Raw genomic sequence first — 25,082 nt, 5'->3', positions numbered from 1 at the left:
GCATTTTGCTGCTTTCGGCAATCTCGACCCCACCGAAAATCTTGACCGAAACAAAGAATATAATTTCAGTGACTTCAAGGACAACTGATTGTCGGTATTTCTAACCGATCAAATAAAGTCGGGTGGCGTATCGTGTAAATCCGCATGTGAAATATACATTCGTCATCACTCTGCAGAGACCCTGACAGATCGGGGTAGGTAGATTGTCGAATGGGAATATCTCCCATTGGCTGCTTGAGGATCAGATCAGATGTACAGCTAATATGCAAGATATATCGTAATTTACTGTATATCTATTTTCTTTGCAAGTATTGTAGCAGGGCCCGGTGTTCAGTTGCCCCTGCGTCAATCCCTTGCCTTGCTCTTAAACCTTGTTTCTGGTCGCAGGAGTCTGTTTTCACCGACCAGAAACACATCAAACCAGGGGACAACCATGCGTAATGATAAACGTAATGCATACAGTATTGCGCAACCTGCATCGGGACGGAATGGATGCGCACCGAATGGTTCAAAAAGGGGATGGTTGCCATGATCCCTGCCAGGCGGTACTTGCGTTGGGCAACGCACAGATGATATTAACGAAGTACTGACTCCTACTTGTAGCATATCCAGGTCATCTAAAAAAAGGCAAAAATTCATTTCGCTAACTCTAGGGGTATCAGTTTCTAACATCGAATACTGGTCCGCCGAAGGATCACAGTCACCTAGCGAGCGGAATGGAACCAGCTGTGACCACATCGTTTGAACTTGAAAACAACCAAACTCGTAAAACGCCGCCATGTCGTACTTGGGAACCGGCCCAAGATCGTGGTAATTTGAAAGCTTTTAATAATCACAGGAGACCTGGTATGAACCCACTTGACGACCAGGGGCCTTGCAAGTATCCGTAGGGCTTATCGGCCCCGCGATGTCGGTGATCTCGGCATCGTCACACATGGTGTTGTCGAAGAATTCAATCCGGCAGCCGTCCCCGATCTGGGCGTGTAGCATGTAGGCCGGAGCGACGTCAATGAGGTCCGCGCGGCAGCCAGTGCCACCACTGCCCTCGTAGAGACTGGAAGTTCCACTGCAGTTTGTGCCCTGATATAAGGTGAAAGACCATGGCGGATTGCGAGGTAGCAGAGGGAACGCAGAGGCGCCGATGAAGTACAAGGCTGCCACAAGGCAAACTCGAAGAGAGGAAGACATGGTAGTATTAAACTGATGCTGCGGCCAAGGCCGGGCACAATGGTATAGATTGCGAATAGCAGGTCTGATCTTGCGATAGAAATAGTCAGTTACTACCCCGGATCACGCCATTGCAGGGCATCATTATTAGATGAGAAGGTGTACATACCCTGTGATTGGCACTGGTGGCGAGATATTCAGGAGTTTGACCGACCCGTCTTGCGAGTCCAACTGTCCTATATACTGATCTTTTGATTGACTTTGGCCCCAGACCCGCCACCAGCATGGGGGCTTATGACCTCTTAAATGGCCACCTTGTTTCATGCTGAGGGATCAACCAAGCAACTGCCAAGCCCCCATCACGTTCCTGCAGATACAGAAGGGCCTACGTATACATCGCGCTTGGCTGCTACGACCCGCTCTCCCCACCGGCGTCACATTTATTAGTGCGGTTCAACCCTAGCAACGACAGACGGTAGTACTATCATCGGGGAGCACCGACGGCCAACGGCATTCAGTGGCCATTCTTCAGATGATCCCATGCCGGGGGGCGTGGCGATCATCTATTCTCCTTGAGGAAAAGTTGTGGGGCGAATGAAACACGCTCCGCCGTCTTACGTAGCAGTCCACGTAAATCAGTCGCCTTGCTTAGGAAATATCCAGAGTCCATCAAACAGGGTTCAGTCTACATATGGAGTTTTTTTGTTGAGGGGATTGACAGTGCATTTGTTGTATTGCAACCAAGATCAATGGATGTTCCGACCGATGCAACACATCTTTGACCGCTCAAGATATCTTTTCCGAGCCATGAGAGAACAATTTTAGGAGCGATGAGGGGCACTCCGTGTCGATCAGTGGTCAAATAATGGATACGTGTTGTCTTCCCTTGGGATATGGCTATTCTATGTTCCAGATACAATGAATGGTTTGAGATTAAAAGACCCCATATTGGACACCCTTCATTCTCACAGCCACATCTCCCCTTTCTTTACAGCACCCGGGCCTTCTAGATTACCTATAGGAAGTTTCACATTGTTGGCGTTGCAACCCTAAATCGGAGTTCCCCCTCCACCGACCCGTACCTGCAGATCGGCTTATCGCATGGAGCACAGATCAACCCGGTGACCTACGCGCACCTCGAGCAGACTCTGTCAGCTCTATCTGCGATGGATTTTGACCAGGATCATGCTGATTCTTTTTTCTATGGTGACGCTCGAGAAATAAAAGCCATTGCAAGATACTCCGGATAGTCGGGCGGGAGTACTATCGATAGCTACTTCTCCCAATCCGGGACATCGTACCAGAACCGATAAGCCTTGGCGTTCTCCCACTATTCTGGGTAGTGTCCCGCATATGCCCAGTCCAGGATCCCAGTGATATGTTCCCGTCGACCATGATATTGCGAGGCGCGATGTCACCGTGTGTGAAAACAATTTTGTGATCTGCACCCAATGTCGCCCTAGTCCTTGTTCGAAAGGTATCGGCAGTTTTGGTGGCATTCTCGAGATGATGTACTCGTTGAACTGCTCCTCATTGTCAAATGGTCCCGCATCTTCCGTGGCATATGTGCCCACGAGGACTGGGCCACGGTCGGCAGCCCCAATGTAGTTGCTTTCAAATGCGCGCAGTTGCATGATATCGCCACCGAGTTCGTTCGCAGTGGTCACCCGCTGCTCTTCCGACATGGTCTCCTATGAATTCAGTAGGATCTGACCAAGGATGTAGTACTTCAAGATGGACTTAACTTTGTCGCCCTCATATTCCACCTCGGTGACCCTAGGAAATGACAGAAATTGTCGTATTCTCAGCAAAAGTCTTGGAGTCTTTGGGTTCATACTCTCTGTCGTGCTGGTTCTGTCAGAGTGCAACAAATTAGGGAACATGTAGTTCGTGATCTATAGACAGCACTGTCTTCCTAAAAAGGTTACACAAGACCAAGATGTAGCTGAATTCGGAAAGCGATAGTACTGACCAAATTCCAATGGCCTTTCAACGTTTGTAAGTACGGGCTCTAGACATCATTAGTTTTCGGCTGGTGTAACATCCACTTTGGAATCTCATTTGAGTGATTCTTCCCTATTATGCTCTTTCCTGGACTAAAGGGTAAACCTGATCAATATACTTGGAGCGGAGCCTCTTCAATGAATGCACTGTGGCTGGACGAATCACATGTCGTCATATACCGTTGGACACAGAGTATTACTCGAACGATGAGATAGCGAAGCAGTATAGATGGCTTTCCCTCTTAACTTTGTTTCTATCCTAAAGAGCAATGACTGAAGCATGATCGAATTGTCTCCTTTTGTGATTGAGTACGGTGAATGAGATAACTAACTTTGCTTCTAGCAAGCGGATTATAATAATGCTCTCTCCCCGATAGCAGCCGAGTAGATGAGAGTGAATAGCTTTAGCATCGACCAAGAATGTTTTGTTTTGGCATCGCGCCGGGCCCCAAAGAAACACTACAATTGGCATACTGGGATTCGCGATATTATCAATATGAATCATTTCAGCCTCCGGGGTGCCAGCGATCCCATCACCTAGGCTAACCTATCCTTCTTCTCGCTCAAATTCTTCCGTGCCTGAGCCATCAATTCCCTCAAGCGCTCCGTCGCCTTGCTGTCCAAAAACTCAACAATCTCCTCAACCTTCTCTTGAGACTCATCCATCGTCAAAATAAAGATGTATTCACCCTGAAACTTCCAGTCGTCTGCGGAGGCATTGTCGCCCTTGGCTTTCTCATGGAAAATGGTTTCACTGGTCGCCCAGATCGTCACCTGGCCTAGAGCTTCGTTCTCCCAAATTTCCTTGGGATATACGGGGAAGCTAGCAATAACTTCTCGTAGACTTCCTAGGTGATCGGCAAATGCAGCTGCGTCCATGGACTCTGGGAGTTTGAGGGAGGCGGGAGCGAATTTATGCTTGGCTGATGGACTTAGGATCGAAAGGAAGGCTTCTGGTGAAAGAGTTCTGAATCCATCGATGTATGCCAAAGCGATCTGGTGTAGTTTTGAAGACATAATTGTAGAGTGATATGGATTAGGAATAGAATGAAGAGCGATTCATCCTGATATACGTTGGGATCGGAGTTAAGGGACTTATCCCCACTGCTTACTTCTTTCCCGATCCATCGATCGATGGTAAATGCCCACATGAACGTCGGGCGTTTCGTTGCGATTCAAATTCATGTAAGGTGCTTATTATTCTGAACCCATATGAAAGCTGCCTCATATGCGCTATCCCGGTGGTGAGCTATTTGGTACCAAAGACTCACTTTTTTTGCGAAAATTGCTGTATGCTATAACTATACTCGTCCCCACGGCCCATCTCAACGTTGCGGTTCGGATCTGGGGGGCGAGTACTCAAGGCCACGGAAATTAGTAGATATAAAATTACTCCATCAAAGCAAAGGGACTGGGAGCCAAAGAACGTTAGTTATGTAAATTCATCTTCTCTATAACATGCAAATCAGATCATCAGATCTAGTAGAAACTAAGTAGAAAGACATCTAAGCAAAGATCTTGACCTCGCTCTCCTTAATCTTGCCAGCAGCGACAAGTCTCTTGGCCTCCTCAGTGTAGACAGACTTGACAGCAGCGCCATTCTTGCCAGCGCTAGTCAGACGCTCTGCCAGCTCAGCCAGCTCCTCGGTGTCGATCTTGGCCATGATGAGCTCAACATCGGCCAGGACGGCATCCACATCCGCGGCAGAAGGCTCGCCGGATTCGGCGAAGTAGTTGACGTCCTTGACGGAGCCTTTGAGGACACGCTTGTTCTTTTTCGCGGCGTTCTTTGCAGCCTCCTTCGCCTTCTTGTTCTTCTCGCGATCGGCCTTGGCGCTCTCCTCCGCCTCCTTCTTGCGCTGCTCTTCATCGAGACGAGCCTTCTCCTTCTCTTCCTGGAGACGCTTGGCTTCGTCCTCCTTCGCCTTACGCTTGGCGTCCTTGCCCGCGCGAGCCTGCTGGCGGAACTTCTTGATGCGCTCGTCCAGGGCTAGGCACTCATCGACCAGCTCACGGAGACGGACAGTGTCCTCAGTCTTACGCTTGCGGCGAGCGTTGGCGTTCTTCTTCTCAACGTGACGCTTCTGGTCGCGGTTCTCGTTGTCATCGGGAACATCCTCGTCCAGGTACTCGAAGGTCCTCCAGCTGTCGAAGTTGTACCAGAAGTTGTAGAAGGTCTCGACATCTTCCTGGGCGCTGTTCTCGTCGCCCAGTTGCGGGACAGGCTGTTTGTTCGAGAAGCGACCCTCGGCCTTGAAGACGGGTCCCCACAGCTTGTAGAAGTTGCCCTTTTGGAGTTGCTTCTTCGTGGGCGTGTCGACGTCAGCAGCCTCATCAACGGAGTCGTACTGACGACGGCGGACGGGGTCCAGGAGCAGTTCGGTCGCCTTCTGGATGCACTTGAAGAAGTTGTCGTTCTCGTCAGTCTGGCCCAGGGCGGCCTTCTTGTCCGGGTGGTGACGCAGGACCTTCTTGCGGTGGGCCTTCTTGATCTGCTCGGGGGTTGCACGCCAGCGGTACTTGGTAATTCCCAGCACAGCGTAGTGGTCTTGGGCCTGGAAAGGGTCAGAATTGAAAATATAGGAAGCAGGAGGGCGATGAGACCTACCTTCCAGTCTTTGGCCTCGCGGGTGAGCATCATGGGATCCTCTGGTTCAGAGATATCTCCATCGTCCTCATCCTCTGTCTTCTTGACATTGTGCTGAGCCTGGATGCGCTCATCCTCAGAGAAGGTGCGGTGGTGACGCTTGCGACGAGCGTGGGCCAGGAAGTGCGGGCCAACAGGCTCCAGATTCCGCTGGGTGGCAGCGGACAGAGCACCAACAGGCTTGAAGTCCTTATCGGCACTCCAACCCTGAGGCAGGGAGGGCAGGGTCACTTTGACAGTCTGCACAGCGGCCATTGTGGAATTCGATGGTTGTGTTTTGTGTAGTTTTTGGCGGAGAAAACGATGATTTTTTTTTCAGAACGTTTTTCTGCCGGATGTTCCCGCCTTTGACTACCGCCAATCAACACTCGGCCGATCCGGATGCTTCAACTCTTTCTCTTTCTCTTGTCGAGGAGTCTCGCTTTGTCCGTCTTTCAATCTGCCCCGGAATTGCTTACAGTGGATTGAAAGGAATCCTCATGGCAGGCCCAACTGCTCTCTCCGCAAGGAGTGCCTACCGGCAACTCCTCCGCGCCACCCGAGTCGCCTTTCACAGTTCGTCCCTCCTCCGCCTTCTACCTGGAACCGTGCGACGCATGCTCATACCATTCTATCTAGATGACTCCCGAGTCCTGCTAGCCGCACGCCAAGAAGCTCGCCAGAATTTCGATCAGAACCGCCGCGTCGGTGTTGATACCGGCATGCAAATAAACCATGCGATTGAGGTTGCCAATATCCTGCGCCATAACCTTGTACAAGGTGCGAGGGAAGCGGAAGATGAATCTGCGAAATGGGGTATGTTTTCAACTACTCTCCTACGTGAACTAGGGATTCTTGTGCTGTTCCTGGGTTGGACCGGACTAATCGACAACTTCATACTAGAACTTCGGATCCACGAGGAAATCGAACGCGGAGACAATGACTCGATCAAGGTTGATGGAAAACCTGTCAAAATCCACAAGGCTTGTTCGTCATGATCCGCTCTATCATTAATATCCATCCCGCCACTGCACATCTTCACGACGCGATGCCCCGACGCAGAGCACATGGATCGAATTTGTTCAGTGGACTTGTATCATAATATACCCGACTCTGTGTGTACTTTTTGGCGTCCCCGGGGTATTCTTCTGGAAATACATCGAGTTGCATAGAAACAAAGACCAACCCATGTGAACGCCCGCTCCGTAATGTAAATTACATGCAACCACATCAAAATCTTTTTACTCGCCCGTCATGCTTGCGTACTGGACTGGGCCAGATCCCGGAGGCGGCGCCACAGCATAGTTGCGAGGATTCTCTTCTTGGTCCACATTCGCCCCGGCGGCCGTGATGGCCTTTTGTCTGGATTGCGAATCCTTGGGAGCCGGTCCCGCCGCTTGGCGACCTTCCCGTGCATTCTTCATTCTCTCCTCGTCATTCATGTTATCGAGAGGCTTCGGCTTGCCCCAGCGCACCCGAAGAGGACATCCTTGGATGACCGCCTTGCCCTGACATTGCCGGGCCGCACCTTCGGCGTCGGCACGGTTGACGTAGTTGATAAAGGCGCAGTGAGAACGGTGGGAGCAGATTAGCGAGCGCAGCTGGCCAAACTGTGTGAAAAATGTCCGCAGCGCATGCTCGGGCAGATCGTCCTCCACGCCCGTCACAAACAGCGAGGTGATGTTGGGGTCTGCCGGAGGAAAAATATCCTCCTGCGACGGCGGTAGTTGAGCAGTACCAGGGAAACGGCCACCACGGCCACCGCCTCGTCCTCCACGCCCTGGTAGCCGGTTTCCAAGGCGGCCCTCACTGGTGCGAACGGGACCCGGCCCATTTCCATAGCGGCTGTGTGTTCGCGGTTGGTCGGCTTTCGTAGATTCTTCACCGTCATCCCCTTCGGCTGGGGGCCCTTCGATGCGTCGTGGCTTCCGATAGTAAGGCTCGCTGTTGGCCAAGCGCCGCAGCAGCTCCCGAGCCTTGTCGTCGGTCTTTTCGTACTCTTCGACTCCGCCACGGCCCTCCTCAATCTCTTTCTCGTGCTCCTGCGCATAGTATTCTCGGTTGATCGAGCTCTGCGGACCCGGCGCGACCATCTTCAGGGCGGCATCGCGGACGACGATCGGCAAGCCGAACGAGAGATCCAGCATGCAGCATTGACAGCAGTTTTTGAGGCGGGCGCAGGTCAGGCAGATGTTGGTTCGCTTTTGGCGGGAGGTACGGTCGGCCTTCCAGCGGAAGATGGTAAATGGACGAGTACACTGGCGAAGGGGTCAGGAACCGAGCCGAAAGTAGGGTGACGGCAGAAACTTACGATCTTGCATTCGGCGCCGTAGTCCTCCTTGAGCATCTGCACGTAAGGATTCTCGGGCAGGCAGGTCTCGCAGACCGAGGGGAAGTCCGTCGACTCCCAGCCGGAGCGGTTAAGGTCTTTCTTCACCTGGGGCGGCATGACGAGAGGGGGAGTGATGAGTGTGGCAAGAGAGAGTTGGTGATGATTAACTATCGATCGCAGACTTGACCGCCTGACTGACTGTGGCGCACCGTGGCTGACCGAGCAATCCCATCACATGACCCATCAGGCCATTTTCCCCCTCGCCGGGTCAGCCAGACTCCGGCACCGCCACTGGCCGGGAAGGAGCAGTCCCGCGCCATTCAGGGGCGTGTGATTGGCCTGGGCCGACCAAAAAAGTTGGTCGCCATACTGATTTTATTCTCCTTTCTTTTCTCTCCACATTCTTCAATTGTTCCCCCTTCTTCACTTTCTCTTCTCTTTCTCTACTTTTTCCCTTTCGCATCTCTCCACCTTCCCCCCGCGATCCTTTTTCCTTCTCTCGCCATGGCTCCCTCTGCTCTCGAACGTGAGGACATTGCGCGTGATGCGGCCTTCAACAAGGTCCTGCACGGCAAGTCGGCCAAGGCTCAGGGCGGCTTTGCTGCCATGCGCGGCAAGGACGCTGCCTCGCAGAAGGCGGCCGTTGACGAGTACTTCAAGCACTGGGACAACAAGGGTTCGGCCGATGAGACCGACGCCACTCGGGAGGTGAGTAGGCTTTGGTGTACTGCCCGCGAGTACAATTGTACTAATGCTTTGGCACGATAGGCTCGGAGAACGGAATATGCTTCCCTGACTCGGCAGTATGGTTTGCCCCTATCCCTCCTTGCGACTCGGTGCGCCCACTAACACTTCTTTCTTCCAGTTACTATAACTTGGCTACCGACTTCTACGAGTACGGATGGGGCTCCTCGTTCCATTTCTGCCGCTTCGCCCACGGTGAGGCCTTCCGCCAGGCCATTGCCCGCCATGAGCACTACCTCGCCCTCCAGACGGGTATCAAGGAGGACATGAAGGTTTTGGATGTCGGCTGTGGTGTCGGTGGTCCTGCGCGCGAGATGGTCAAGTTCACTGGCGCGCATGTGACGGGCCTGAACAACAACGACTACCAGATCGACCGGGCGACCCACTATGCGGAGCAGCAGGGTCTGTCCGACAAGATGGCCTTCGTCAAGGGCGATTTCATGCAGATGAAGTTCCCCGACAACTCCTTCGACGCCGTCTACGCCATTGAGGCTACCGTCCACGCCCCCGAGCTGGTGGGTGTGTACTCGGAGATCTTCCGCGTCCTGAAACCCGGTGGTACCTTTGGTGTCTACGAGTGGCTCATGACTGACGAGTACGACAACAACAACGCCGACCACCGCCGCATCCGTCTTGGTATCGAGCAGGGCGACGGTATCGCGAACATGGTCCCGATCTCGGAGGGCATCGAGGCCTTCAAGAATGCCGGCTTCGAGATGCTCCACCACGAGGACCTGGCTGCCCGCCCGGATGCTGTGCCCTGGTACTACCCGCTGGCGGGATCCTTCAAGCACATGGGCTCCATCTGGGATTTCTTCACCATCGTCCGGATGACCTGGTGGGGCCGTGGTATCGTCCACCGCGTCGTCGGCGCCGGTGAGACCGTCGGTCTGGTCCCCAAGGGCTCCCAGAAGACCGCCGACAGCCTGGCCCTGGCTGCTGACTGCCTCGTTGAGGGTGCGCAGAAGAATCTGTTCACTCCCATGTACCTCATGGTCGGCCGCAAGCCCGAGTAAAACTGTCACGAGCGTGGATGCGGTGCTGCTTTGTACAAATACCACTCTGGACTCGCGGCTTTTTCTGATTTCCCTCCGTTCTCCCTTCACTTCTGGATGTCATTTTAATTACCCTTGCCGCCGAGGAGATGTTTCTTGTTGTCTCTGTTAGACACTAATTGTTTGTCGGAGGGCTGGTGCTGTTATCTGTTGACGACCCGTCTCTTGTTCTTTTTCTTATGTTTTTGTCGGAGATAGATATGTAATAGCCAGTTGAATCCAGACTCACGAACAACGGCTTCAATGATTCTGTCAATTGTCTCCCGCCCCTCAGACCGCTCCCCCGGTAGAACGAAGACCCGGCCGTCCAATAAAATGCATAATGATCCTTGACAGGGCTTGGTAAAAGCTTGAGCATCTAGAATGTGGCTGCGTGTGATTTCGGTTAAGTTAGCGCGTCGCGGTGCCGGCATTCCATTCTCGTGCCTGCCATGGACGGCCATCCACCCACGTGCCGTCGCCGGCCAGGCACCATCGGCAGGACCCGCCCCTACCATCGCCCAATGCGGGTCGTGTGTATACATTCCATCCACCAGTCAGTCCGACGAGACAGCAACGTGCCCCTGCTTCAGACCACCTAGGCTCTGGTCCTCTCCGACGTCGCTTAAATGTCAGCGCTGCTTAGCGTCTGCGCGAGGCCTATATAATGCCGAGCGCGCCGCCCTGATCGTCCTGATTTTTCCTTTTTTCATCCAGTGTCAATCTTGAGAATTGCGGGCCATCATGTTCACGAAACAGCTCCTCACCCTGGCCGGGGCTCTGTCCCTGGTCCAGGCCAAGACGAACCCCCAGCAGACCTATACCCCTGCGGAGATTGCGGCTGCCCGTGCCTCGGTGCTGCCCTACTCCCCGGTGTCCAACGTCCGGGGCCTGGCCTTTGACCGTTTCGTGGATATCTGGATCGAGAACACCGTAAGCATAAACTCGTATCTGACGAGCCGACATGTACTGACGGCGATGATAGGACTTTGAGACGGCTTCTCTGGACCCGAACTTCGCCAAGCTGGCCAAGGAGGGTATCACTCTGACCAACTACTTTGCCACCACTCATCCATCGGAGCCCAACTACTGCGCCTCGGCCAGTGGCGACAACTTCGGCATGGACAATGATGACTGGCACCAGATGCCGGCCAACATCTCGACCATTGCGGATCTTTTCGATACGAAGAGGATCGCCTGGGGCGAGTACCAGGAGGACATGCCCTTCGCTGGCTACCAGGGCTACAGCTATTCCGACAGTGACGCTAACCAGTACATGCGGAAGCACAACCCGCTGGTCCTGTTCGACTCTGTCACCAACGACAACCTCCGTCCGCGCCAGATCAAGAACTTCACCACCTTCTACGAGGACCTGGAGCACGAGAAACTGCCGCAGTACATGTTCATTACCCCGAACATGACGGACGACGCCCACGATAGCAATATCACCGTTGCCGGTGACTGGGCTGGCCGGTTTATCCCTCCGCTGCTCAAGAACGAGTACTTCAACAAGGACACCCTGCTCCTGGTGACCTTTGACGAGACGGGCAACTACACGGAGCCTAACCGTGTGTTCAGCTTCCTGCTTGGCGGTGCTATCCCCGAGCACCTGAAGGGCACCACCGACGACACCTTCTACACCCACTACTCCGTTATTGCCTCCTTGTCCGCCAACTGGGGCCTTCCCTCTCTCGGACGCTGGGACTGCGGTGCCAACATTTTCAAGCAGGTTGCCGAGAAGACCGGCTACGTCAACTGGGAGATTGATTACAAGAACGTCTATATCAATCAGACCTACCCGGGCCCCGTGTCCGATAACATCTACTCCACGTACTCCCCTAAGTGGCCTATCCCGGCGACGGAAGGTTGCTGCACTGCTGGCCACGGTATTCTTGATATTGTCAAGAAGACGTACCACGGCCTGAAGCCCACCCACAACTACAACAGCCCGGTTCCGTATGACGCAGCCAGCGGAACCAACGTTGGCATTCGATTCAGCCGCACTGTGGTAAGTTTTATTCGTTTACTGAGCTTCCTTTTGAACACTAGCTGACAAGTATTGTACAATAGCACGGCAGAAGGGAAGAGGGCATCACCGAGTAAGGTTGGCAATGCATGAAGCGACTGCGGCGAGGTTGTCTCGGTGCTGAGCAGATCGTTGTATCGATATGTTTACATTCAAAGTTGTATATAACGCATATTGACTACATGGAAAAATAGTTCATTTTGAACATATGTTCGAAGAAATTATCTGTAAAATATTCAAGAAACCCTTGACATCATTATTATCAGTACTGATGTTGAATGCAGGGTGACCATCGCCCAAATGCAAGTATATATAAAAAAAAAAGCAAACGCAACATATGCAAAGATTCAAAATGCAGTCATCACCTTAGCCAGCAGCGTAAGGACTCATCTTCCTCAACTTCTCACCAAACTTCCACAGAAAGACCGGGGCAGGAACCCCAATGGCAATGGCAATGAACGCCAGCAAACTATTCCCCCAGCCATAGTGAAGCGCATCATACATATAGGGCGCAAAGAGAGGGAATCCGAACCCACAAAGCGAACGAGTAAACGAAGCTGCAGCCAGAGCACTCGCAGCGAAGCGCGTGTAGGTGTCGACCATGTAGGTCTGGATGCACTGATAGGTAACGATGTTGCCCATACCGAAAAGGAGAGCGCCAATATTCGGCCCAATCCAGTGCAAATGTTTCTCAGCTGTCCAGCCGTAGATAAGCAGCCCGGCTGGGATGAGAAAGGCAGACGCAGTAAGTAGTGGAACGCGGAACTCCGGACGACCCACGCCGTTGTTGCGTGCCTTGAGGCGGCAGTATATGCGGTCGTTCAAAGGGGCGCATATTTGGCTGCCGAGCCAGAATCCTAGGCCTAGTGAGATATAGTTCAGTCCACCTATTCCCGTTGACTCGTTGTAGTACGCGGGACTAGTCCAAAGAACTGGGTATGTGGAGAGAACAAGGTACATGATTCCGTAGACGTAGGCCATATACAAAGCAAGGACTTGGACGATGGACTGTGTGAGGAGGAGGCGGCATGGACGGACGAGCGAGGTCCGGAGGACCTGGGGAAGGGTCTTGTTCTGTCGTTCTGCTTCGGTTTGGTAGTTGGCATCGCTTGTTTCCTTGCGCATCTTCTTGGCACGGTCACGCAAGATTCTGGGGCCGTAAGTTTCTCGTAGGAAGAATAGACCGGCAACTTGGATAACGGCGTCGACGATGGAGGTCGAGTAGAAGACCCAGCGCCAGGTCGTGTTTTCGGCAATGAAGCCACCGGCAACTGGGCCTAGTGCTGGGCCTAGGAGCGGTGCTAGACTATAAATGGCGATGCTCTTTCCACGCTCTTCAGCTCTGAAGCAGTCAGAAAGAACACCTCCGCCAACCTATAGGCATTACATGTTAGAATAGAATGCTCATAAACAAATCGAATAGGTCAACCTACCGCTAGTGGAGCACTGCCTCCCAGTCCGGCGAAGAACCGACAAACAATCATTTGCACCTTGGTCTGCGCCACACCGCAACCGATGTTAAAGACGAGATAAAACAAATTGGCTAGTTGTAGCACAATGACTCGACCGTAGATCTCGGAGAGCGGTCCCAGAAACAGAGGGCCCACCGCGTAGGCCAGAACGAAAACCGACAGGGTTAATTGTGACAGAACCTCGTCTGTGATATGGAGATCGGATGCCATCGACTGTAAAGCGGGCGCAACCATGGACGAAGTCACCGGGGAGATAAACGTAAAGCAAGAAACAGTAATAGTGGCAGCCCATTTCTTCTTATTCGGCCAGTTCTTCGGGTTGTCCGGGTCATCCGGCCCAGTCCATGTAACCTGTTCCGATCAATATCATGCTACATGTACTGAAGTAGTGAGCAGTAAACATACCAGCTTCGGGTCCTGAGCCGATCTGGCTGACCGTGCCGTTTGCGACGTTTCTAGCGCCGTTCGAGGTGCTTTTCCTTTTTCCAGATCCGTATCTTGCTCGTTTACAACCCCATCTCTCACTTCTAGGGCGGGATCTATACCTTTCTCATCGTCTGTCGCTTCGATGTCGTCCTCATCATCGCTGTGGTATACGGACTGGTTGTCCAGGTGAGGTGCGGAGTAGACGCGATCCACACGAGCCGTGCTCAAATTGGACCTCGACTTTCTCAACCTCGACTTGATGGACTCGGCCAAACCTGGCTGAAGGGACTCACTGCGGGATACTTGGTCGCCCGAACGAGAGCTGGATAATGACGTAGACCGGGATCTGGTCGAGCCAACTTCACTATCCTCTCTGGGCATGACTGCAAAGTATGCACAGAGCCGACGATTTTATTTGGGCCGAGGTTGGAGTCTAAAAACCAAAAACGGACACACGACACTTATAAACGGGAAGGAGAGAGAAGAAAAGCCAAAGAGAGAAAATTATGGATTTATTTTCATGCCGATGCACTTCCATCAGAGAGCACAAGTGTAGGATAACAAACGGCAATACTAAAAAGAAAGACTGAAGACCGATGGGCGGGTTCGCCGTGGAAGCATTTTGCAATTTTTGCACCTATCATTGGTGGATCCATGAACTTTGACCGGAAATCGGTCTGGTCCAGGCACCGAGAGGGGCAACATGAGGGGCATAAAATCCCTACTGCGGCGGCTTGTCCCGTCGAAATGATGGGGAGAGGCAAATATGTTCAACTCACACTCGGGACTCGGCACAGGAGATCACGTGAGGCATACTGGGCATGATAGTGCTGCATCTTAACAGAGGCGGCGAACTAATAATGAGTGGAAAAGATGTGGGAGATTAATGTCCGTCAAGATGCACGGGTGATTATCTCTGGCCAAAATTCCCGAAGTCTAGCAAGGAAACAAGCCAGGCGCTTATATTGACACCTCAGGCACACAAGCCAACATCTCAACATCAGCGCCGTCTACTACTGTAATTGCATGATGGACACTTTATTGTGCCCTTTACATTTCTATCAAGAGATAAAGTAAAACTTATGGCTGCTTCAAAATTAGATGCCATGCATGTGCCATGCTTTCGCTCGGGCTAATCTTCGGCAGACACCGGATCCTTGACCCTCTTCACCCATGCCTCATGAACTTAATAGCTCCAGTAATATAGTTGGTTCGATGCGATGTGGTTATCAGTTCTTTAGCTGAAATGCCAGAAATTTGGTATTATGACTATTCGGCACTATGTTTTCAGCAAAATAACTCACCATCCTTCTAAACCCTTACAGTCTAGAAAACATTACTCAAGGATATTGCGGATATTTAGATGTCCCAGGGACTTTGAGGTCAGACAACGCAATTCAATTTCCGTACCTGATCAAATTCACCATCACTCAATCTCCTCAAGGCAAGATAGCCTAATATTTGGGAGTCGGAAAATGACTCCTGTTAACAATGATAACAGCTATTGGACACAAGCTTGGATCAATAGTTACTCAAAAGGCATCTCCGTGGGAGCCCCCAGCAGTATTTCAGACAAACAAGGATCTTGCGCGTCAAGGCCAAACCATGTATGATATGCTTACCGCATTCCATTTCGAAAAAAATGCAAGAGCTGATATCGAGGATTTTGAAATCCTGAAAAGAGAGAAGGATATTGTTGCAATTAGAACCTTCTTCTTCAGCAAGAGATTCTTTGGCAACATCTATGATTACCTGTTGGATTCGTCAAAGGAGAATGATTCCCAGTTCATGGTACAGATGAGACGGAATTCACTAGGCGGTCTTCCTGGCATCGCAATTTTTCGCATCTTATTGACGGACTTGATATGCAAAATCGAGAACCACTATTTAGAAGCATCTGATGATCTTACTTCACAGAGAATTGAAGATTGCTACTTGAAATGAGCTCAGGACTACATTCTTGGCCTAGATGATTATCAGGACAACACAGGGCTCAGGACCGTCCAGGTCCTTGGTGGACAAGCATGCACATCTGCATTCCACTCACAGAAGCACGGGTTCTGGTCTTCAAAGTGAATACATCTTGCGTGACTCCGTGTTCAACCGATCGGAGAAGCAAATGTTGCTGTCAATTTGGCGAATTAAGATTCTCGATAACACCATGTTGATGGAGAATGCGAACCGCCTCAATAGATACAACACCAGATTTAATAATAAAGCGGTACGTAAAATTCAAGATGTTGTAAACTCAGCTTGTGTCGTCTACAGTTGCCACCGCATCTTAATAAATAGAGTTGTTGTTCTCCACCCGTTCCATCGTGATCCGCGCGGCTTCTCTGGCCCCCTCTTTTCCTTGCAATTTACCCCGTCGGATCTCTCTAGCATCCTTCCATTGTCGATTCACGATGCCGCCAAACCGGCAGACTCGCACCCAGCGCATAGTCCGCGTGCGCACCGGCTGCTGGTCTTGCAGGCGCCGCAAGAAGAAGTGCGACGAAGTCCGCCCCATCTGTGGTGGGTGCACGCGCAATGACCTAAGCTGTCTATGGCCCACGACTGTACCCGGGAAAAGGGGATCTAGGCCACCGGAAGAAATGCAAGGCTTTGCCGCCGATGGACAGGATTCTGATATTCTTCAAAGCGTCGATGAGATCGATGCAATTGAGATGCCTAGGGCCGCAACCGCCATCTCATTCATCTCTAATCAATCTCTCCACACTAGCGACCAGCCGGACGAGACCCCCTCACCAAATCTCACGGACCGCCGTCCTTCAATCGCTAGCTATGCAAGTCACGGCGATGGAGGACTCATTTCTTCAATGGCTGTGGAGAATGTCTTGCCCCGACATTTATCTATGTTACCTGGCCATGACTCTGAGTCTTATCAGCTTCTGAGCCACTACTTGGCCAATACAGCGGATTGCATGGCCAACGGCTCGACACCTATCAATCCATTCTTAGTCCAAATTGTGCCACTTGCGTTTACCAGTGATCTGCTTTTGCAATTAGTGCTCACCCAAAGTGCAGCACATCGCGCATTCCGACATCGAGATGAGTCTGATGCTATTGCCAATAGACATTACACCAAGGCTCTTCAGCTTTTTCGGCGTGGCGTGACAGAATTCATCGAAGGCAAGGAATCCAACCCGTTGATGCTTCTAGTGGGAGCTCTCGTGATGTGTTTTACTGAGGTATGGCACATTAACCGCGATTTGTCGATATGAATTGATGACAGTCCAACAGACAGCCAAAGGGGATGTGAACGGAACTGTTTTTGACCATCTGTCAGCAGCCCACTCACTTCTGGTCAAGCTTCTCGAACAAAGCGATGCCACAGTTCCCCGAGATCTGAAAGATTTCGTAATTGAATATTACACATACACAGCGACCGTGAGCATGATTTCAATTGATGCTCGCTTTAGTGGACAACTCTTCCTCAACTTCGACCTCGAACAACGTGCTCGCCACCTTCTCGCCTCACAGTATGTGGGGAATTTGTGCGGCTGCTGGCTAGAGCTTTTGCTGTTGATTCCGTGCATCTTTGATCTCGGCCGACAGTGGATGATGGAAGATTCACAGGCTCCTGTGCCAACCGCAGATGACATTGCGATGTTTGCATCCTTGCAAGCTCAGATCCTGCGCTGGTCGCCATATCCCTCAGTTACTCCAGAAGTTCATCTAGCTGGCCTCATTTTCCAACAAGCGATGCTTGCCTACCTCTACATGTCACTGCAAGGATTCCGATACACACCTGATGGAATGTATCAAGGGTTAATCAACGCAGCTGCAACCGAGGCAATGGTTTACTTGGATGAATTATCGCCTACTGTTCGCATAAACTCTGGTTTATGCTGGCCGATCGCGGTAGTTGGGTCTTGTCTTACGGACTCAGAGCAACAGGACAGTCTCAAACGAAGGTTGAATGCCATGGTCGACAAGTTTGGCCTTGGTAATATGCAGCGGACTCTACTTCTACTTGAAGCCATGTGGCAACGACCAGTAGCTGAATCCGGTCCATGGAATATTTGCCAAGCGATGCAACAAAACCAAATCTGGATCTCATTCGCCTGATTAAAGCAAGATTTCTGGATGGAATTATATACAAAAACGCATCGGAAATCCTTGATCTATGACTGGGCCAAGTTTTTCGGGGCCTGAGTCGCTGAACCCTCCGGTGTCACATACGCCTTGGTCAATCCACCGTCTACAACAAAGTCGGCTGCATTGACGAAGCTGCTCTCATCGCTAGCAAGGAAGATGACGGCATGGGCCTGCTCAATAGCCTCTCCAAATCGACCCGTGGGAAAATGCACCTCACGTCGGAATCGCTTCTCTTTGTCGTTCCCGAGCCAGTTCTGGAGAAGAGGGGTACTGCAGTTTTGTCAGCTTCGTGACTTTTCCGAATCTGATAGTCACATACTTGAGTGGAGCAGGGCAGAGGGAGTTGAAGCGGAATCCTGCGATGGTTCATGTCAGCATTGCCTCCATTCGCGAGTCCATACTTAAAGTCCTACCTTCTCGTGCATGCACAATAGCCAACTCCCGCGTCATGGCCAACACCGCGCCTTTGCTCGCGGTGTATGCCAACTGAGGCGTGGCAGCTCCAACCAATGCAACCATACTGGCTGTGTTGATAACACTCCCACGCTTCTTCCCGTGCTTTCGAAGGCTGCGCACAGCATGCTTGGATCCGAACCACACTCCCTTGACATTGATGTTCATAGTCCGATCCCAAATCTCCTCAGGACATTCCTCCGAGTCTCCGTCCCGGGGATGCATGATTCCTGCATTATTGAACATGACGTCCAACCCGCCCCATGAATCAAGATGTGCAACTGCGGCTTCAATATGTGACTCGTTCGAGACATCAACAACCTTGGTCTCGACCTTCCCGATACGGGAAGCTGGCGGGACAATCTCATTCACTTTGTTAAGGGCCGTGCTGAGACCTGCTTCACTGATGTCGGCCATCAGGACCGAGGCGCCTTCACAGAGCATGAGAATGGTGGTTTCGAGCCCGATGCCACTGATCACTCACTATTAGACTCGTCCCGTTGAATTGTGTGGGGTGAGGGCCGACATACCCAGCTGCGCCGGTGACAATGGCGTTCTTGCCTGCGAGTCGTCCTACCATTGTTTCAATGTGATTATGGGTCGGTAAGGTTAGTATCTTGTATTGGGTAGTTCGAATGGATGTGGTTATAGACCGGCAATGAAAAGACTTCGGAAAGCAGCTCTTGGTTAAATATTTTGTTTTCTAACCCATGACTCCTTCTTCTTCCCTACCCCACCGAGAATCTATCGATAGTCCAACTCGGTCCGACTACAAGCTGTACCGCCATAGCTAGCACCTGTTTCTCCACACGGGCAAAGGATCGCGGTCTTAGGCGCTGTCTCACGGCCTCAGAGTTGCTCGGTCTATCACTTTACAATCCGAACGCGGTCTATATCCGGCGGTACAGTACTTTTCTTATCTATTAGTGCGGGGCATGAGGGGGCGATAACTGAATATTCTGTGGTTGTAGCTGGCTCCGAGTTTCTGAAGGGCTGGTGGTCCAGCGCGGTCCGGGACCGCGATGATGTGGGTCCCACAGGATTCAGTCAGTATCCTGCAGTACATGCGACTGTCGGCAAAGATGGTCAGCAGATCATGAAAGTTGTAGCAATAGCAACGCGTGGAAATTACTCAACCCTACGATTTGTATATTCAGTCGCTCTTCACATACTTGTGTGGCTGGTAATCGAAATATGAAATGTCCTAGTCTCTAGATGAGTTGATACGGGTATTCAATTCACCCTTCGTCATTATATGCAACTGAGCACAGATAATAATCTCATTCAAATCAAACGTTAAGAAAGCTTTTAACATCTCTCAAGGTACAACATAGTTCATGCAAATGCCTCTTTAATATGGTAACTCTTCAACTTCACAAATGCATCAAATCCCCGCGGCCCGAGGGTGCATCCCAAACCGGATGTCTTCCAACCAGTCCAAGCAAGATCCTATTTTGCAGAATGTTAGCTTCAAGCAATAATTGTAATGTGTGATAACGTCTCTTACCGGGCTTGGATAGTCACAGCGGTTGATGAAGACTGTGCCAGCCTCGATCCGGTCAACAAGCTCTTCTCCCACCGCAATATCCTTCGTCCACACGCTAGCCGTCAGTCCGTAGTCACTATCATTCATTAAAGCAATAGCCTCATTATCACTGGCCACTTTCATAATCGGCATAACAGGACCAAATGTTTCTTCCTTCAAAGTTAGCATTTCGTGATTGACGTTGGTCAGAACAATTGGAGCGACATAGTTTCCTTTCTGATTAGACGATGCTTTGGCCAGAAGGAAACTCGTGTTTTCTGGAGTAGAATCTATCGCTCCCTTGGCCAGGGCGTCATCAACATGCTCCTTGATCTTTCGCACAGCTGCCTGGGAAATAACTGGGCCAGTGGTTGTTGTCTCATCGTGAGGGTCACCGAGCTTGTACCTACAGGAGTCATTAAGGAAATCAACTTTCAAAAATGAAGAGAAACGTACGACTTCAGCTCATCCTGTACTGCTCGGACAAATTCATCGTAGGCATTCGCATGCACATACACCCGCTCGATAGAGCAGCAGCTTTGTCCGGAATTGAAAATAGCCCCATCAACCAGCTGTTCTGCGACGTGTTTGATGTCTACGTCTGCGCGCACATAGGCAGGATCGTTTCCGCCCAGTTCAAGGTTTACCGGCTTGATGTGGCGGGCAGTTGCCTCGCGCAAGCGAATCCCGCCTGTTGTCGAACCGGTAAATGAGACAGACTGGATGTCGGCAATTTGGGAAATCTGATCCAAAATATCAAGGCTTCCAACGTGAATGATCTGGAGTACATGAGCTGGAAGACCTGCCTCCGAGAAAATCTCGAGTAAGCGGTCACCAAACAATGGGGTCTGCGGCGATGGACGGAGGATAACGGTATTGCCTGCCAACAAAGCAGGGATGAGACCATTGACAGTGGTCAGGTATGGATACTATGCTGATGGTCAACAGCAGTTCCTTTACTCTAGTGTCAAAAATTGCTTACATTCCATGCACCTGCAATAAGTGTCGGCCCGACAGGCACGCGTTTGACCCTGCGCCGGAAACCAGCTTCAGGGCGACCGGGCAAATCTGCCAAACTCTCTTCAGCGATATCGAGCAGGTACTCAGCACGAAGACGGGCGGTCTTAATTTCGACGCCGCAGTACCTGATCGGTCGCCCCATCTGGACAGTCAGTTCCCGGGCAAGATCATCTTTCCGCTTGTCAATAATGTCCAGCGCTCGGGAGACAATTGCTTTGCGCTGGTCCAGAGGCTCAGCCCGCCACGACTGAAACGCAGTTTTAGATGCGGAGGCGACTTTGATGGCTTCCTCCAAAGAGGTGGCTGGATGGTCGTAGATGACTTGGTGAGTGGACGGACAGATGGTACGAATGTGGTTCGACATGTTGTGCCGTTGATATTTTCACGGTTCAAGGATTTAGTTAAAGTGGTGTGTTAGGGGCAGTGGAAGTGGGCGTGCTGAGCGGAATTTATAGTCTGTGGGACCGTAGCCTCTCAGCGCGGTCATTGTTTCCACGCGATAAGGACTCGCTCATTTGGTTCACTCAGCTCTTCGACATAAGCTCGTATACTATGTTTTTACAATTCAAGCCTCATTCCTTTTGAAGTATTTCCAAAAATTGTCTAATTCTTTCGTTCACTGCAGAAGAAATTTACAGATAGCTTTCCCTACCAGATTCCCATCATGCGGCTTTCCAGCTCTGGACAGTCCGTCTTGGAATAGACTGTCATCGAAAACCTTTTGTTTATGCCGCGTCTGCAGTAATTGAGACATGATAAACTCATTAAACTCGGGATGACCTTGAACCGTCAAGGCTTTCATAGGGATATGCAGTCCCTGGACACCACAACGAGGACTATGCCCGAGATTCACACATCCTTTCGGCACATCATGAACGATATCACGATGCATCTGCTGCAAGTACTGTAACAATAATTAGCTCACAGGCCCATTTGTTGAGATGAACATTGGACTTACTAGTGTATCTTTCTCAAACAAAAGTTTCCCAACATCAGTTAGACTAATTTCATCTACTGATATCTCCCACCCTGCCGTACTTCTCCCCACCCGCGCACCCAAGGCCCGCGCTAAGATTTGATGTCCAAAACAGATTCCGATCAAGGGCTTCTGCTGCTGTTGGAAAACATCGCGAACGTAGTTGGTGAGACTAATTATCCACGGGGCATCAGAAAAAGCATCATGCTCTAGTGAGGTTAGAAGACCTGTAAGGTATATGGCGGACCTTCTATTGACGTACTGCTTCCAGTAAGGAGAAGGGCATCGAAATCGGCAGTGGCAGGGTAAACTGGGTTCTCCACCACATTCCACTTGCTTGTGTGTAAGGTTATGCTAGTAGGAAAGTCTGAGAGTGAATCGAGCCCCTCCTGTAGCAAACCATTGAACAAATCCCCGTATGTTCCATATCGGACTTTCACTGAATCAATCGGAGTGTCGCATTCGAGGATAGCGACGCGAAGTGTGCGTGTCATTTTGATTGCCGATTAATTCAGTCAAGCCACTAACTGTCGGATAACATAAGTCCAAGTCTCATATGTGTCTTTTTACTCCCCCATTTTATGGATGTTCCTGATCCATCGCGGCTCTGGTGCGCTGAGCGGATAGCCGCGATGTGCCCCACCATGGCGGACCGCGGGAATGCTGGTCGCTTGAAGCAAATAGTACCCGACGGCAGGGACTCGGCTGCTTGGTAAAGCATTGTGGACTTGTTATCAACTGCACCGATAGTACACAGTGCGCGGTAGCACTCAAAGTCTGCGCGCGCGATAATGGTGCCCTTGGGCTTTCGACTTTCCGGGAAGGAAAGCAGAGATAAATGACCCGCACGATGGGTCATCATAAAACGGAGCCATTATGCACCAAAACTAGTCTTCTGCTTTGATTTTACTCTCTTAATTTTCAAAAATTTTGTGAACAATAATCTATGCTTCGCGCAGAATGATAACTCCCACAATGATCACTCTCGAGACCCTCCCCAATTTACTTGCGGATGACATCAAAATCAAGGTCGCCGGTATCGACAGTGATGGCGTCCTACGAGGAAAAGTAATGTCAAAGGAAAAGTTCTTGGGCATAATGAAAAGCGGTTTTGGATTTAGCTCCGCTGTCTTCGGCTGGGATATGCATGATATGCTGTGGACGACTGATGCTCGCGTCGCGCCTCCAGAGTCAGGATATGCGGATTTCCTAGCTGTTCCAGACCTAAATTCATTTCGTCGCCTTCCATGGGAAGAGAACATTCCTTTTTTTCTGGTCCGGTTTCTTAATGGCGGAAAACCCGTTTCGGCGGACGGGAGGAGCATGTTAAAGAGCATCTGTGACCGGCTTGCAGAGAACGAATGCCAGGCTTTGGCAGGAGGTAGGTCTCACGATATCTCCAATGAATGAGTATTATTTATTTACAATGCGGTAAAGTCGAACTCGAATTCATGAACTTTCAGACTCCCTCCGAAGACGGATATGGTAGTTCTGTGTCACAACACCCTAACCTCGCTGCTTTCCTTGAGAAGAATGCCCCCAGCGCTCTGCGGCCGTTGACCCAAGGCATGTTTTGCTACAGCTCGACACGTCCAGTTGCCAATAAGAAATACTTCTACGACATCTTCAATACCTGCGCTCAGATCAATTGTGGAATCGAGGGATGGCACACTGAGGGTGGGCCGGGCGTATATGAAGCGGTATTACATTTGTTTCCAGCTGAAATGGTTCCTATCTAATTATTACTATAGGCTCTAAAAGTGTGTGAAGTTAGCGAGATGGCTGATAAGGTGGCCATGTTTAAGTGAGTGCTTTTTAAATACCTTGGAGCAAAAACTAATCATACTCCAGATTTCTCGCCAAATCTCTTGGAGTTGACCATGGAGTTACGCCGTGCTTCATGGCAAAACCCATGCAGGGGATGCCTGGTAGCTCTGGTCACATTCACATTTCACTTACCGACAACCATGGCCAGAATCTCTTCGCGAGGGAGACACCAGAAGAGAATCCTCGGTGGGCTGACATCTCCCATCTCTCTGATATAGGTCGGTACTTCTTGGCTGGCCTGCTTGATGCTCTTCCTGATATTATGCCGCTATTCGCCCCGACTGTCAACTCATACAAACGCCTGGTGGAGAACTACTGGGCCCCGGTGCACATTAGCTGGGGTCTGGAGGACCGCATTGCATCGATACGCCTGATCACGCCTCCAGTCTGCAAGCCCGGTGCCACGCGCTTTGAAGTGCGTATCCCAGGCGCGGATCTACACCCACACTTTGCACTTAGTGCCGTCCTTTCAGCAGGCTGGCGTGGGGTCCAGAAGAAACTAGAAATCAACGTGCCACCTATGTCAGCGCGAAACCCGGGAGACCCACGCCCAGAACTACTTCCCAACACACTAGATCTGGCTCTAGCACGTTTCTCAGCACCGGATAGCATTTCTCGGGAGATTTTGGACGGAGAGTTTGTTGATTTCTTTACGGTGACTAGAGAGCATGAGTTGGGTCTCTGGAAAGAGGCAGTGACTGACTGGTAGGGCTAATTGACCCCCTATTTATGAGTTCAAGGACTGACTCTGCCACAGGGAGCTGAAGAGGTATATTGAAATTGTCTAAGAGGAGATCTGGGGGCTATCGGCCATATCGAAATAGAAATTCACCAAGAATATGATATGATCTGCCACTCACATAGTAAAAATGATATATGAAAAGGACAATTTGAGATTCCTCAAGATCTTATACCTTTGTGGTTTGCTAATAGGTTCACTGGGATAAAAAGGACCCCTGATAGCAATTCATTTTTCAGTCATCCAAACAAACGATAATTCACGTTGCATATAAAAAGATAGGGTATTCATAACGATATAAAATTTTGCCCTGACATGAAAAGAAATTAGGCTGAGTTGAACACGACATGCATCCCCAAAGAAATCATCTCATATTGATCATAAGAAAATTCTCTGGGTGGATCGCACGGCTGATTTGGAGCGTTCATTGTCTTCAGCGTCTGCCGGTCATGAAGAAACTGAAAGCGGCAGCAGTGAGACACATAATAAATGTCATGAACATAAAGGCAGTATCAGCCGTCGCCGATCGGCACTGATCCTCTAGCTTGCTCGGTTTGCCCTCATATGCACATAATAAGGCTCCTTTGTAAGTGATACAGCCTCCGTTTAGA

General features: G+C 50.8%; 11 protein-coding genes across 11 annotated transcripts; 5 read left to right on the top strand and 6 right to left on the bottom strand.

The window, feature by feature from the left end:
- Positions 1-3,707: 3,707 nt before the first annotated feature.
- On the bottom strand, positions 3,708-4,187 carry PFLUO_LOCUS914 (uncharacterized protein; the record flags this gene model as incomplete). The annotated part of the gene is made up of 1 exon (XM_073787000.1): positions 3,708-4,187. The coding sequence occupies one exon, from the start codon at positions 4,185-4,187 to the stop codon at positions 3,708-3,710; it is 480 nt and encodes a 159-aa protein (XP_073635009.1).
- A 488-nt stretch (positions 4,188-4,675) lies between these two features.
- PFLUO_LOCUS913 (Zuotin) lies at positions 4,676-6,072 on the bottom strand (the record flags this gene model as incomplete). The annotated part of the gene is made up of 2 exons (XM_073786988.1): positions 4,676-5,725; positions 5,779-6,072. 2 exons carry the CDS (start codon positions 6,070-6,072, stop codon positions 4,676-4,678), a joined length of 1,344 nt encoding a protein of 447 aa, XP_073635008.1.
- Positions 6,073-6,296: 224 nt separating this feature from the next.
- On the top strand, positions 6,297-6,794 carry PFLUO_LOCUS912 (mitochondrial; the record flags this gene model as incomplete). Its single annotated transcript, XM_073786977.1, has 2 exons — positions 6,297-6,612; positions 6,700-6,794. The coding sequence occupies 2 exons, from the start codon at positions 6,297-6,299 to the stop codon at positions 6,792-6,794; spliced, it is 411 nt and encodes a 136-aa protein (XP_073635007.1).
- Positions 6,795-7,037: 243 nt separating this feature from the next.
- On the bottom strand, positions 7,038-8,245 carry PFLUO_LOCUS911 (Pre-mRNA-splicing factor slt11; the record flags this gene model as incomplete). Its single annotated transcript, XM_073786966.1, has 2 exons — positions 7,038-8,054; positions 8,108-8,245. The coding sequence occupies 2 exons, from the start codon at positions 8,243-8,245 to the stop codon at positions 7,038-7,040; spliced, it is 1,155 nt and encodes a 384-aa protein (XP_073635006.1).
- A 387-nt stretch (positions 8,246-8,632) lies between these two features.
- Positions 8,633-9,888, top strand: PFLUO_LOCUS910 (Delta(24)-sterol C-methyltransferase; the record flags this gene model as incomplete). Its single annotated transcript, XM_073786955.1, has 3 exons — positions 8,633-8,836; positions 8,897-8,931; positions 8,994-9,888. The coding sequence occupies 3 exons, from the start codon at positions 8,633-8,635 to the stop codon at positions 9,886-9,888; spliced, it is 1,134 nt and encodes a 377-aa protein (XP_073635005.1).
- Positions 9,889-10,650: 762 nt separating this feature from the next.
- Positions 10,651-12,009, top strand: PFLUO_LOCUS909 (uncharacterized protein; the record flags this gene model as incomplete). Its single annotated transcript, XM_073786944.1, has 3 exons — positions 10,651-10,839; positions 10,892-11,914; positions 11,977-12,009. The coding sequence occupies 3 exons, from the start codon at positions 10,651-10,653 to the stop codon at positions 12,007-12,009; spliced, it is 1,245 nt and encodes a 414-aa protein (XP_073635004.1).
- Positions 12,010-12,298: 289 nt separating this feature from the next.
- Positions 12,299-14,211, bottom strand: PFLUO_LOCUS908 (uncharacterized protein; the record flags this gene model as incomplete). Its single annotated transcript, XM_073786933.1, has 3 exons — positions 12,299-13,306; positions 13,366-13,755; positions 13,810-14,211. The coding sequence occupies 3 exons, from the start codon at positions 14,209-14,211 to the stop codon at positions 12,299-12,301; spliced, it is 1,800 nt and encodes a 599-aa protein (XP_073635003.1).
- Positions 14,212-16,424: 2,213 nt separating this feature from the next.
- On the top strand, positions 16,425-17,901 carry PFLUO_LOCUS907 (uncharacterized protein; the record flags this gene model as incomplete). The annotated part of the gene is made up of 2 exons (XM_073786922.1): positions 16,425-17,021; positions 17,074-17,901. 2 exons carry the CDS (start codon positions 16,425-16,427, stop codon positions 17,899-17,901), a joined length of 1,425 nt encoding a protein of 474 aa, XP_073635002.1.
- Positions 17,902-17,957: 56 nt separating this feature from the next.
- Positions 17,958-18,964, bottom strand: PFLUO_LOCUS906 (uncharacterized protein; the record flags this gene model as incomplete). Its single annotated transcript, XM_073786911.1, has 4 exons — positions 17,958-18,201; positions 18,251-18,287; positions 18,345-18,856; positions 18,915-18,964. 4 exons carry the CDS (start codon positions 18,962-18,964, stop codon positions 17,958-17,960), a joined length of 843 nt encoding a protein of 280 aa, XP_073635001.1.
- A 755-nt stretch (positions 18,965-19,719) lies between these two features.
- PFLUO_LOCUS905 (uncharacterized protein) lies at positions 19,720-21,293 on the bottom strand (the record flags this gene model as incomplete). Its single annotated transcript, XM_073786900.1, has 4 exons — positions 19,720-19,833; positions 19,892-20,315; positions 20,366-20,838; positions 20,892-21,293. 4 exons carry the CDS (start codon positions 21,291-21,293, stop codon positions 19,720-19,722), a joined length of 1,413 nt encoding a protein of 470 aa, XP_073635000.1.
- Positions 21,294-22,880: 1,587 nt separating this feature from the next.
- PFLUO_LOCUS904 (uncharacterized protein) lies at positions 22,881-24,520 on the top strand (the record flags this gene model as incomplete). Its single annotated transcript, XM_073786889.1, has 5 exons — positions 22,881-23,286; positions 23,343-23,605; positions 23,657-23,709; positions 23,757-24,437; positions 24,490-24,520. The coding sequence occupies 5 exons, from the start codon at positions 22,881-22,883 to the stop codon at positions 24,518-24,520; spliced, it is 1,434 nt and encodes a 477-aa protein (XP_073634999.1).
- Positions 24,521-25,082: the final 562 nt, after the last annotated feature.

This window comes from Penicillium psychrofluorescens, assembly GCF_964197705.1.
Source record: "Penicillium psychrofluorescens genome assembly, chromosome: 1".
Taxonomy (NCBI): Eukaryota; Fungi; Ascomycota; class Eurotiomycetes; order Eurotiales; family Aspergillaceae; genus Penicillium; species Penicillium psychrofluorescens.
This window is presented reverse-complemented; position numbering and strand designations above follow the sequence as displayed.